The sequence below is a fragment of the Panthera onca genome, chromosome A3 (assembly GCF_046562875.1).
Source record: "Panthera onca isolate mPanOnc1 chromosome A3, mPanOnc1 haplotype 2, whole genome shotgun sequence".
Classification (NCBI taxonomy): Eukaryota; Metazoa; Chordata; class Mammalia; order Carnivora; family Felidae; genus Panthera; species Panthera onca.
This window is the reverse complement of record NC_138341.1, coordinates 98,270,769-98,283,883: the sequence shown is the minus strand read 5'-3', so window position 1 is coordinate 98,283,883 and position 13,115 is coordinate 98,270,769. Positions and strand designations below refer to the sequence as shown.

The 13,115-nt window shown below is 40.4% G+C and overlaps 1 protein-coding gene across 2 annotated transcripts; it reads left to right on the top strand.

Moving 5' to 3' along the window:
* Window positions 1-500: 500 nt before the first annotated feature.
* SNRPB2 (small nuclear ribonucleoprotein polypeptide B2) lies at window positions 501-12,274 on the top strand. Of its 2 annotated transcripts, none has more exons than XM_060611690.2 (7): window positions 501-593; window positions 2,130-2,210; window positions 2,536-2,708; window positions 7,278-7,418; window positions 9,899-9,949; window positions 11,361-11,449; window positions 11,901-12,274. In XM_060611690.2, exons 2-7 carry the CDS (start codon window positions 2,147-2,149, stop codon window positions 12,058-12,060), a joined length of 678 nt encoding a protein of 225 aa, XP_060467673.1. In that variant the 5' UTR covers window positions 501-593; window positions 2,130-2,146; the 3' UTR covers window positions 12,061-12,274. The 2 variants fall into 2 exon arrangements, with proteins under 2 accessions (XP_060467673.1, XP_060467665.1); XM_060611682.3 differs by lacking the exon at window positions 501-593 and adding an exon at window positions 628-1,037.
* Window positions 12,275-13,115: the final 841 nt, after the last annotated feature.

Sequence of the window (13,115 nt, the reverse complement as noted above, 5' to 3'; positions counted from 1 at the left end):
CTTGCTTGGCTATTACTGGAGAGCAGGAGACATCAATTCCCTCTGCTTTGGAGCCTCAAACTGAGTTGCTTCTGAGAGTCAAGCTCATCAGCGGAATGTTTCAGGTGAGTTCCCTCAAGAGCCTCGGGAATCCGAGGACACGGGAGGTTAAAGATGAGGTTAAATCAGAGGCCACCAGAGATCCCAGAAGGGCAAAACCAGGGCACCTTGCCAGTAGTTGGTATGAGGGGCTGCCTATAAAACTATATAGGATCTGGAAAGATTAAAGGCACCGTTGTGTGGGGTAAAACTGCACAAAGCAATGGCTGGGTAAGGAATCACTGACTTTCCTTCACTGCCCTACCCACTATTACAGTTTAATCCATGAAGTTCCTACAAACTTCTCCCCTTCCCTAGACACCCTTCCGGCTCCCCAGGTGTGCGCATGCGCAGATAGATTCCCAGCTGCCGCCGCAGGAGCCGGCAGGGCATCGATCGACTCTGTGCTCGACTCCTCGACTTGTCGGCACTTGATTGAGACACGTGGTAACGTAATTTCCGGTAGCGGCTCGGTTTCCGGCTTTCGGTTTTTGCGGGAGCAGCGTAGGCCTCAGGTGAGTTGGAACGTGTTTTCGTTGCCGGTTTCCGACCTCCCCGCTACCGGCCGCCGCTGGGCCCGACGCCCGCTTGTGGGAGCCGGGAGTGGACGGGGCGCAGCGGTGGAGCCGGCGCGCGTTCGCTTCGGCGTTAGCAGAGGGGGCGGGGGGGAGTTTGAGACTGACGCGCTGGTCCCGCCAGGACCCGGAATTAGGAGCCTTGTCTCCGGTGGGAAGGGTTGGCATCGGGGATCGTGGGGCCGCTTCCTGGGGCTTTGGTCGAACGTGCCTGTGGCTGAAGAGGCGGGAAGCCCCTTTTGGACTCTCGGTGCCCTTGGTCTAATCCAGTCCACCATCAAACCCTACATGAAGTGTTGCGAGAGTCTTCCCTCTGAGGGATCTGCTTTAAGTTTGACCGAGCAATTCCTTCTCGTCGTTTTCGCGACGTGAGCCCTTTTTCGGGTAAGGAGTGGGGGGCGGGGGTCGCAAGCCTGACAAGCATGACCTTTCACCTGTTAAGTGCGGTCCCTGCAGTGGGCCTGAAATTTGTGAAATGAAGGAATATGTGGGGGCACCCAAGGAAATAAAGCGAGGTCACAGTTTGCACCTGAAAACAACGTAAAAAGTAAAGTAGCGAGGTTAGTGTGAAAGAGAAGGGCGAGGAGACCCGCGGAATTGCCCGGCCTGCTGTTTATTAGCTATCTGACCTTGGGCAAGTCCTTTAACCTGTAATAGCCATTAATAATAACAGCTACTTGAAGTGCTTACTGTCAGTGCCAGAACTGTGCTTGAAGTTTATGTGTCGTTCAGTCTTCTGAGTTTTACTAGGTAAATGCTGTTAAACCAGCCCCGTTTTATCGCTATGGACCCGAGAGATTAAGGAACAGCTGGTGATAACCATAGATAGGGTTTGAATTCAGGTGTGGTCTGTGCTAGAGTCTGAGCTCTTAACCATCACGCAGTACTGCTCTCTCTGAGCTCCCTAATTTCAATTCAGGCAGAGTTAACCTTAGAGTCAGGACAGCTGGTGATAGTGTATATAAATTAAGTAATTAATAGGTAGGAAGTGCTTTTGAAGTGCACCCATGAGGTATTGCTTGGTAAACTTTGTTAATGTTGCGTCTTAATGATTTTTACTGGGCATACATTTGCTAGTTTCTTTTTTATTTTTCTTAAAATCTACTCAATTCTAAAATAATCTCATTAAAAATTAAAGTTATTAAGTGAGGCAGATGAAAAAACTGTATTACTTGTCACAAGTGAAAGATAAGTATAAAAATAAATCCATTGGTTGAAATAATCTTATTGAAATCTGCCTAGGTCCCGGTGCTCCATCAAGTTTTGAGCCGGAGAACTGTTTGTTTGTTTGTTTGTTTGTTCATTTAAAAAGGGCTAGCAAGTGTTGGAGAGGTTTTAAAGACTGCTAACAAACTAATATTTCCTGCACTTGGGATTGAAAGAAAATTGAGATGTTAATAATCCTTATGTCCTCATGCCATACAACAGTGAGTTAATGCTCTCCATTTATAACCGAATTATTTACTATCTCCTTAGGCTGTTTAACCGCAAACATGGATATAAGACCAAATCATACAATTTATATCAACAATATGAATGACAAAATTAAAAAAGAAGGTAAGTGCTTTTAAAAAACATTTATTCACAACCAAAGCGTGTTTAATTACCAGCATCTGAAAACTTGTGCGGCTTCAAAACTTGTCATGTAGTCCTCTTTGTCAGTACCTGCAACAGTGCCTTGTTTCTTTTTGTGTGAGGATTTCAAGGCTTTTTAAAAGCAAAAATAGGTAGGGGCTGAAAATAAGTGGAATATGTTTACTAAAATGTGTAACTTTGTATAAATAAGTGTGTGATGGAGGGTACTCGATGCAGTGTCATTTTATGAAGAATTTTGTCATTGTTTCTTTCACAAATAACTTGTTTCCCCTCTAATTTTGCTCAGAATTGAAGAGATCCCTGTATGCCCTGTTTTCTCAGTTTGGCCACGTGGTAGATATTGTAGCTTTAAAGACCATGAAGATGAGGGGTCAAGCCTTTGTTATATTTAAGGAGCTGGGTTCATCCACAAATGCCTTGAGACAATTACAAGGATTTCCATTTTATGGTAAACCAATGGTAAGGCCATGTTATTATTTTGGGTATAATCACTATTGATGGTGTGTTAAGTTTATAGACCTATGCATGAAACTGGGTGTTTCTTTCTGCCTTAGTTATGTGTTAGAGCAAGTTTGGTTTATTTTATTTACACATTTATGTTTATAGAAACACATTAGTAGTAGAGTTTGTAATTCACTTAGTTTATGACAGACAGGCAATAACAAAATACAATGAGATATAGTGTTTATTTTTTTTAAGTTTACTTTTATTTTGAGAGAGTGGGGGAGGAGCAGAGAGAAAGGGAGACAGAATCCCACGCAGGCTTCACACTGTCGGCGCAGAGCCCAATGCGGGGCTTGAACTCAGGAACCCACGAACTGTGGGATTATGTTGAACTGAAATCAAGATTCAGAGGCTTAACCGACTGAGCCACCCAGGTGCCCCAAGATGTAGAGCGTTTAAAAAAAACAATGGCAGTATTGGCAATATTCTTATCTTGAAAGAACTAGAAGTTAATAGCTCAAAACGTTAAAAAAAAAACCTTTGTAAACTTATAAAATAATATAAAACAAAATCATGGTCAAAGGAAATCCAGTTGATGTTTCAGAAAATAGCATAGTGAAATAACTCGTATCAGAAGCTATACAGTCTAGAAAAAGCAGTGATCTGAGAAAAAAATCATCGGTTTAAATTCATAGGTTTTGTTGGTGAATAACAGTGAACAGAAGTGAAATAGTTATGCGTAGAAAGTTTTAAACTAAGGAATGACATACTGAGATTCACATTTAGCTGCTGGAAGAAGATTGGACTGTGGGAGGGCTGGGAGGATGTAAGGGAACTCAGGCCGCTGGTGTAAGAGATGGTAGAGGATTGGATTAGAGTAGAGACAGGGTATAAAGCAAGGGTTTCCAAATGTGTGAATGAATACAGAGTACCTTGGGTGTGGATTTCTGAGTGCTTTTTTTCTGGGACTGGGATGGGGAGGGGCCTTGGGGAAAGCCAAGGCCCAGAGTTTCAAAGCCCTGGGTCATCATTCTGCCGTAAACTGGCTCTGTGCCCAGTGTGTTCATTTTCAGTACCTGTAAGATGTAAGCGGATTGGCTATCCTTTGGGCTAATTCAGAGGTTAGCAAAAACTTCATAAAGGAATAGATCATATTTGAGGCTATAGGTATATGCACATACAGTTTCTGTTGCATATTCTTGTGTATGTGTGTGGGTGTATTTAACAACCCTTTAAAACCGTTTAAAAAAAAAAAAAAAGTCCTTATAGGCCATGGGCTAGATTTGGCCCATAGTCGGTAGTGCAGATACTGGTCTAATCCCTTTATTTTAGAAATGGAGAATGAGGCACAGAAGTTGCCTACCTAGGTCATATTAATATAACCAGTGGCAGTGCAATCACACCCACTATTGTGATTTTTTTTTTCTTCTAAACTAGGGATCCGAACACTGTCCTAAAGGGTCAGGTAGTAAATATTTTAGGCTTTGTGGGCTGGATGACCTCTCCAGCAACTTTTTTTTTTTTTTACGTTTATTTTATTTTTTGAGAGCGAGAGAGAGTGCGAGTGTGAGCAGGGAAGGGGTAGAGAGAGAGAGGGAGACACAGAATTTGAAGCAGACTCCAGGCTGCGAGCTGTCAGTGCAGAGCCCAATGCAGGGCTCGAACTCACCAGGAGATCATGATTTGAGTCAAAGTCAGACACTTAACCAACTGAGCCACCCAGGTGCCCCCAGCAGCTATTTAACTCTGCCTTCATAGCAGGAAAAGCAGCCATAGATGGTATGCTAGTGAATGAATGTGGTTCTCTTCCAAAACACCTAATTTACAAAAACAGGTGGTGTTGGCTGTGGTCTGTAGTTTGAGGGCCTTTATGTAGCATGCTGTTTAATTCAGGAGTGGGCTCTTTTTGTTACTGGAGCCAAGTTTTCCTTTTCTATCAAGTTCCCTTTCTCCCATCACTTCGTATCTGATGGGCATCATCTGTGTGGAAAAGCCCACCTCAGAAAACTGGGATTGTGCCCACGTACCTCCTTTCTGATAAAACAGTATTTTCTGAAACCAGGGTTTTTTTCTTTGTACGTATGAAGAAATAGCATAATGGAGATCTCACTTGGCAGGAGCATAAGACTGAGTTTTAGTTTACGTCTAAAATTACATTAATGTGGAGGAACAATTTCTTCCCGTAGAGGATTTTAAGGCTGTTTTGTTGAGATGACAAGTTTGCATGTGCCTATTACTCAGATACAGGAAAGCTAGAAATGGCTGTGTTTGGCACTGGCTTCACTTTGGCAACTAATGATTTTAAATCAATGGAAAAAGTCCAGTAGACTGATACTGCATTGAAAGTAGTTTATGAGTTCCATTCTCTGCCTTCAGGAAGGTAGCAGATACAGCCAGATCTCCAGCATCCTGGAAGAGGGAGAAGAACATTCTTTGCGCTGTCTTGTTTGTGTTTATTTAGGTGGTTTTGGTTGCTCTTCTGTTGTAACTCCCAACATACCAGATCAGAAATGAACAAAATTTGCTATAACTTGGAACTCATAACCCTAATTCAAGGATATTTGGTTATTTAATGCCAAAAACAGAAGAACCATCTTTCTAAGTGGCTTCTGTTATGAAACCTTTAGCATAAATGTAAAACTTGCCCCTTCTCTAAGCTCTGGGTGTACTGCTTTTATCGCTAATGGGTATTTAGTCTAGACCAGAGTTTTCCAGCATTGGCCCTTTTGAACTGAGTAACTCTTGTCGTGGTGGGCTATCTTGTTGATTGCAGAGTGTTTAACAGCATCCCTGGCCCCTATCTACTACACACCAGTAGCATGACGACCCACAGTGTCTCCATTCGGTAGCACCAGCCTTCTCCTGTGGGCAAAATCACCTCTGATTTGAGAATCACTAGTGTAGACCAGGCAGCTAAGAATGGTGGCTGAGGTCAGAGATTTTCACAGGTGACTGTGTCATAAGGATAGACACAAGATCACCCAAGATCTGTTCAGGTCAGGGAGAAGGTTGAAGAACTAGGGGAGATGAGAGGGAGTCCTTGGGACTAAGTCAGCGTTAGTTTAAGTCTGTTCCTTCTGGTTAGATGATGCCATGCAAAACCACAGTTGTTTGCAGAGATGAGACCACTTAGAAACCTTGTGCTGCAGCAGCCGGGAGCAGCCAGAGAAAGTGCTGGATACTAAGGTGAGGGTAGGCATGCTCTCCTCTTGCTGCCCCAGTATACTCATCTCTAGCTGAGGTAAAGAAAAGACAGACTTGCTTTTGATTTTGACAAATTTCCTCCTTTAAACCCATGATACTTTAGAAGGTCTCTGGTTTCCCTGCGGACTAGGATTAAATTCTTACTCTATAAGGCAAATTTAGATAGTAATTTGTAGGACTCTTGTGTTTTGATATGGTCAGAGAACTTGTTTCAGCTCATTCAGCTACAGAGAAGAAAGGTTTCCTTGAAGTGGAAGTTGCTGTTTGCAGATAGATGCACCCTAGAAAATAGTTGTAACTCCTAGCACCAATTTTGGGATGGGTGATTGAATCTAGCTGTGTGGTAATGCTCTAGGCCACGGCCATGCTACTCGAAGTGTGGGCCCCACCGTCCACTTTGTGCTTCGTACAAGTACAGGATCTCAGGCCTCACTCAGACCTACTGCATCAGAATCTGCAGTCTTACAAGCACTCAAGGTAGTTGGAAAGTACATTAATGTTTACAAAATGCTCTCCTAGACCAGTGTTTTTAAACGCCTGCCTGCTGTCTCAGTAGCATGTCCCTGCTGGCTCGGGCATAGTAAGAAGGAGCAGGTGGCCTGGGTGCCTAGTTGCAATGCCATCCTTTGTTTCTTTTCAAAGCATTTTACAGTTTAAGTTGATGCCGCTATTGGTCATTTTGTTGAAAAATAATAGATCGGGGCACCTGGGTGGCTCAGTAGGTTAAGTGTCCGACTCTTAATTCAGCTCAGGTTATGATCGAACGGTTTCATGGGTTTGAGCCCCACGTCGGGCTCTGTGCTGACAGTATGCAGCCTGCCTGGGATTCTTTCTCTCCCTCTCTCTCTGTTCCTCCTGTGCTTGCTCTCTTTCTCGAAATGATTAAATAAATGTAAAAAAATGTATAAAAATATTAAAAAATATATAAAAATAGCAGATTGGATTCAAAGGGAAATTCTCAATCTTTAGTACTTAACTTTGAAAATCTCAAATTCCATATGACACATTCTACAGCTAATTGACACAGCTCGACCCTTATATTGAGACTCCCTGCTAAGCAGCAGACAACTTTCCAATGCACTTTTCTGTTTTATGAAATGGAGAGAAGCAGTGGTGCAGATATTGCAAAGTTCTGTTATTCCCATATGAAAATGTGTGGGTTTTCTTCTGATAAACCTAGTTGAGTCTGACTTTGTCTAAAAATTATGAATCATAGACCACAATTTATTTTCACTGGGTGTGTGTTAGACAGATTTCCTTAGAGATGTGTTACAAACTAGCATGTAGTGTATTTGTGTAATGAAATTTGAAATATTAATGAGTAGTGTAAACAGCCTTCAGCATAATTGAAAGTAACCTGTCTCCACATAACTAAAACAGCGAATCCAGTATGCAAAAACAGATTCTGATATAATATCTAAAATGCGTGGCACTTTTGCCGACAAAGAAAAGAAGAAGGAAAAGAAAAAAGCAAAAACAGTGGAACAGACTGCAACAGCTGCCAACAAAAAACCTGGCCAGGTAAGACAGACCAAAGCTCCTGGGTCTGCTGGTGTTGTAGACTTGATGGAGGGGTCCGTGTTCCACTTACGGGAGGGTCTCCGAGGCGTGTGTGTATGTTTGTGCCTGTGTGTGTTTCAAGGTGGACTTTTTAAGAAGCTGGAATGGTTGAGTTCTTATAAGATTCCAAGACTTACGTTTAAGCACCAAATTAAAACATAAACCTGTACATCTGCAGATTTATATGAAACAGTTTTGTTTGAATTTGGCATCCAGTTCCATCGTTCTTCAAAATCTGTTAATATCTATTAGCTTATTTCTCAACTTCTGCCCGTAAATAATACTGTGGATACTATCTTTAATCTTCAGTATGCCACACAAAACTGCTTTCCTTAAACAATTTGGAAATTAGAAATCTAATTTAAAATACCAAATAAAAGTAGTTACTTTTGGATTGAAAGTGATTAGAAATCAGTTTCACGAAGTATAATGGTCGACTTTTGTGTACTTGCTTTAAAAAAAAAAATTAAGAGGGGCACCTGAGTGGCTCAGTCAGTTAAGTGTCTGACTCTTGATTTTGGCTCAGTTCATGATGTCACAGTTTGTGGGATGGAATCCACATCAGGCTGTGCACTGACAGTGTGGAGCCTGCTTGGGATTTCTCTCTCCCTCTCTCTGCCCCTACCCTGCTTGCACTTTCTCTTTCAAAATAAAGTAAAAAAAAAATTAAGAAAAACAGGTTCTTGGTTTCTCCATATATATTTCTCAGTAATTTTATATTTACATATTATAAATATGTAATTTTAATGAATTTTTTTATAATCTTAAAGGTTAGAGGTGGTTAAATTTTATGATATAGTCCTTAAAATTTAGGACTAGATCTTTCAAAATTAACTGACGAGTTAGTTTTAGTTAAGGTGGCAGTTCTTAAAATGGAATAAGAAATCTTTTTAAGTTAATGGGTTTAAGTTTTCAAATTTTAACATAAGTGTTCTTAGTTCAAGTGTACAGTATAGTGATCCAACAATTCTATATGTTAGTGCTCATCATGATAAGTGAGAAGTGTATTCTTAATCCCCTGCCTCTATTTCACCCATCCCCCTCAGCCACCACCCTCTGGCAACCACCAAGTCTGTTGTCCGTAGTTAAGGGTCTGTTTCTTGGTTTGTCTCTCTTTTTTTTTTTTTTTTTTTTTTAACCTTTGTTCATTTGTTTTGTTTCTGCAGTTTCACATGGGTAAAATTGTATGGTATTTCTTTTTCTCTGACTTCTTTCACTTAGCCTTATACAGTCTAGCTCCATCCCTGTCATTGCAAATGGCAAGATTTCATTCTTTTTATGGCTGAATAATATTCCATTGTGTGTATATATGTATACATATACATACATATATATCTGTATACACATATACCACATCTTTTTTTTTTTTTTAATGTTTATTTATTTTTGAGAAAGAGAGAGAAACAGAGCATGCACCAGGAAGGGGCAGAGAGAGAGGGAGACACAGAATCTGAAGCCGGTTCCAGGCTCTGAGCCGTCAGCACACAGCCTGATGCAGGGCTCAAACCTATGAACCATGAGATCATGACCGGAGCCAAAGTCCAGCGCTTAACCAAGTCCGGCGCTTAACCGACCAAGCCACCTGGGCACCCCCATACACCACATCTTGATCCATTCATCTATTGATGGACACTTGGGCTGCTTCTATAATTTTTGGCTTTTGTAAATAATGCTGCTATAAACATCAACGTGCATCTATCCTTTGGAATTAGTGTTTTTGTATTCTTTGGATAAATATTCAGTAGTGCAATTACTGGATTTAATTTTTTGAGGAACCTCCATAGTTTGGATTCCCACCAACAGTGCACGAGGGTTCCTTTTTTTCCACATCTTCACCAACATTTGTGGTTTCTTGTGTTTCCGATTTTAGCCATTCTGACAGATCTGAAGTGTTATATCGTTGTAGTTTTGATTTCATTTCCCTGGAGATGAGTGATGTTGAACATCTTTTCATTTATCTGTTGGCTTTCTCTATGTCCTTAGAGAAATGTCTGTTCATGTCTTCTGCCCATTTTTTAGTTGGATTGTTTTTTGGGTGTTGAGTTTTATCAGTTCTTAATATATTTTGAATACTTAACCCTTTATTGGATAGGTCATTTGCAAATGTCTTCTCCCATTTAGTAGGTGGTCTTTTAAAAACTAATGTTAATTTTATGCAGTAATTAAAATTATAAACTCTTTTTTAGAGCGATTGGAAAAATTTTTTAAGTTTATTTTGAGGTAGAGCGTGTGCGAGTGGGGGAGGGCCAGGGGGAAAGGGGGAGAGAAAGAGAATCCTAAGCAGGCTCTGCACTGTCCACATGGAACCCCATATGGGGCTCGATCCCACAACCATGAGATCATGACCTGAGCCTAAATCAAGAGTTAGGACACTTAACTGTCTGAGCCACCCAGGCATACATGATTGGAAGGTTTAACTGTTTTCTCTTTGTTTTGTTTAGGGAACACCAAATGCAGCAAATACCCAAGGAAATTCAACACCAAATCCTCAGGTAATATTTTTCCCATGTGGTGCTTGCTCTTTAAAATAAAATTATAAACCACTACGATAATACACAACTTGCATGTCTCCAGAAACTGAAAGTAATTCCTCTACAAGACAATAAATTATATAGCACTTTAATATAGAAACTCACTCCTCAAAACATTTTAGTTATTTTAAGGGGGAGAAAATGAAACCTGACTTTATTCTTTGCTTTCCATAATGATTCAGTGATGGAATCAAAATGACAGATTTTAAACTCTGCGAAGGCTGGGAGCAAGCATTTTTGTTTTCTCCACAGTACGTCTGAAGCCCAGGGCTTTACAGACACACAGCTTGCGGGAATTGGCCAGGTGACAGGCTCTCTTTCCATACTAGTTGCCTGAAACACTAAACCATCTTTTCTAATAGAGCAAAGTTGTTTACAATTACCCTTGCTCTTCTGAGAACAAATACATGTCCCTTTGTATAGATGGTTTAGAAACATTTTAGCAAATCTCCCTGCTGGAGGCCTCACAGAGAAAGCTTCAATTATATACTAATGGTTTTCTCTTTGGTCCCTTGGATGCTCAGGTCTGACAAGATCCTTAAATCCAGAGAATTCCTTGCATCTCTGAGCTTTCCTTCTCTGACTTTAAGTTGTGTACATTTTCTATATTATCTACTTCTCTTCTTTGAAGTCTTTGGGCAATTACAGTACAGTTTACAAATGCCAGTACTTCATTCTCTAAGCCTTATGTTGTTCTTTACTCATCATGTCTTCTCTAAATGAAAGTAGTCTGAAGACAAATAGGCTCTCAGGTACAGGATGACCCTGTCTCTAGGTCCTCATAACCCCAGGTGGGGGTGCCAGAGAATTAGTTTAATATCTAACAGTGGTGTTTGTTTCTACTTACTTGGATGGAAGTAGATGCTCTGTAGGTCTCATTTACTCGCAGAAAACATTGTCACCCAGTCGTGGCCCTAAGTGGTAGTTCCAGAGTTTCTTAAACGCTGGGAGGTTGTAAATAATGCAGAAGATTGAGTATCTGAGTGTTGTTCCTCGGGTAACCAGCTGAAGATGGAGGGCATTGCTGCCTTTCTAGTTAGGGTCTTTGAACTATGTAATCCAGATGGCAGAGTCCTCCCGTTACAACTGAAACATTGTTTTCAGTACTATTAAATTCTTAAAACGTAATGAGATTTGCAGTCATCCAAATTTGCATAAAGTGACTTGAACGCCTCCTTAGTTGCTGTTAGGTTTATGTTTATTTGCATGGTGTCCTTGTTTTTCAGCTTTAGTGTTTGATGTAGTGCTACGATTTCGTGTTCCTTAATAAACTGGAACGTAGCTCTCTGAAGTTTAGATTTTAATGTGAGAGCTAAATGGCGTACTATGCTTTTCATACTGAAAGCTAACTTTGCTTTTTTCTTTGTAATAGGTCCCTGATTATCCTCCAAACTATATTTTATTCCTTAATAATTTACCGGAAGAAACGAATGAGATGATGTTATCTATGCTGTTTAATCAGTAAGTCTCTTCACAAACCAGTGTGTGTTCTGAAATCCTCCCAACAGGATGTGGAGCGCTTCCATGGGTTGAATCCATTTATGTATCACACAGCAGTACTTCCAGGGTCACAGATTTGGTTTGGGATTAATCCTGAATTGAAGTCCGTCTGCGGAGTGAGCATATGTAAAGCTGAAGTACCTCTGATGTTTGAATTACTAATTCTAATTGATGAGTAAAACAGGAAACCAAGCCTTGATACAATGACAAGAATAGAATTAGCTTACATTATACTGACCCTTCTTTCACCGTATTCCTAATTATATTTTAGACTCTTTCAACCTACTCAGGATTCTGGTAGGTCATGTTACATTTCCTAGACCAGTATTAGGAAGTTGCTTAGCAAATTTAAACACAGAACAGACATTTATGTATTTGATAGCATTTATGTAAATTGTTTCTCCTTTTACAGATTTCCTGGTTTCAAGGAGGTACGTTTGGTACCTGGAAGGCATGACATTGCTTTTGTTGAATTTGAAAATGACGGACAGGCTGGAGCCGCCAGGGATGCTTTACAGGGATTTAAAATCACACCTTCCCATGCCATGAAGATCACCTATGCCAAGAAATAATATGGGATAGTTGTCTTTAAGGGACTTGGTGTTATTTATAGTGTTTGTTTTGATAACATTTGGTCAACCCATTTTAATAGTTTGGGGTGAGGGGGAGTGAAAGTGAAATTTTGGTGAATGATTTAAATAGCTGGTCTTTGTTTAGCCTGGTGAACTATGAAATATGAAGGCCTTAATTTTGTACAATAAACTATTATTTGTACTCTATACATAATGTTTCATTCATTTCACTGTCCTGTCAGCAAATGCCTACACTAGTTTAGAACACATCTTACAGTGTATAAACCTGTCATAGGATGCTTTCGTAGTATTTTGGGGCAGCTAATGGCAGAGAAACATTGAATCATTTTAATAAAAGTAAAGGAGAATTAGATCAAGCCCTTGAATGAGATTTTTCTGTAGTTTCCATCCTGCTGGAGTTTTTGTTAGTTTATTGGTTTTTTTAATTGAGTTGCATTAATGGTAAAAATAGGGGTGCCTGGTGGCTCAGTTAGATAAGCATCTGACTCTTGATCGCGGCTCAGGTCACAATCTCATCATTCATGAGCTCGAGCTCTGTGTCAGGCTCTGCGACTGACAGCACAGAACTTGCTTGGGATTCTCTCTCGGTCTCTCTCAATAGACTTTAAAAAAAAAATTTTGCCCTGGGTGTTAGAAGAAAATGAGACCTGGGCAGGATCTAAATTTGAACTTTGTGCTCTTCAAATAAATGAGCCTTGCTTTTTTTTTTTTTTTTTTTTTTTCAGTTAGTAGGCATTTCACAAAGCTCTTCATTCAGCATTTAATTGAATAAAGGTCATTTTGGAGTAACTGTACTTACGTTTTCCAGGAAGAGAGAGGGAAAGGGAGTGCTGTCTTCGAACTTCTCATTTTATGTTCTCATCCTCTTGATGTGGAATTGTTCTGAAGGAATACCTGCTTGGCTAATAATCTAACCTCTTCATTGAAAGACCTCCAAGGGAAAGAAGTTGCAATCTATAATATTTTTTAAGACACGTGGGCTGACTTGTAAAGGGTTGCCAGTTCTAATCTTGATACCTCGTAATTCTCAAACA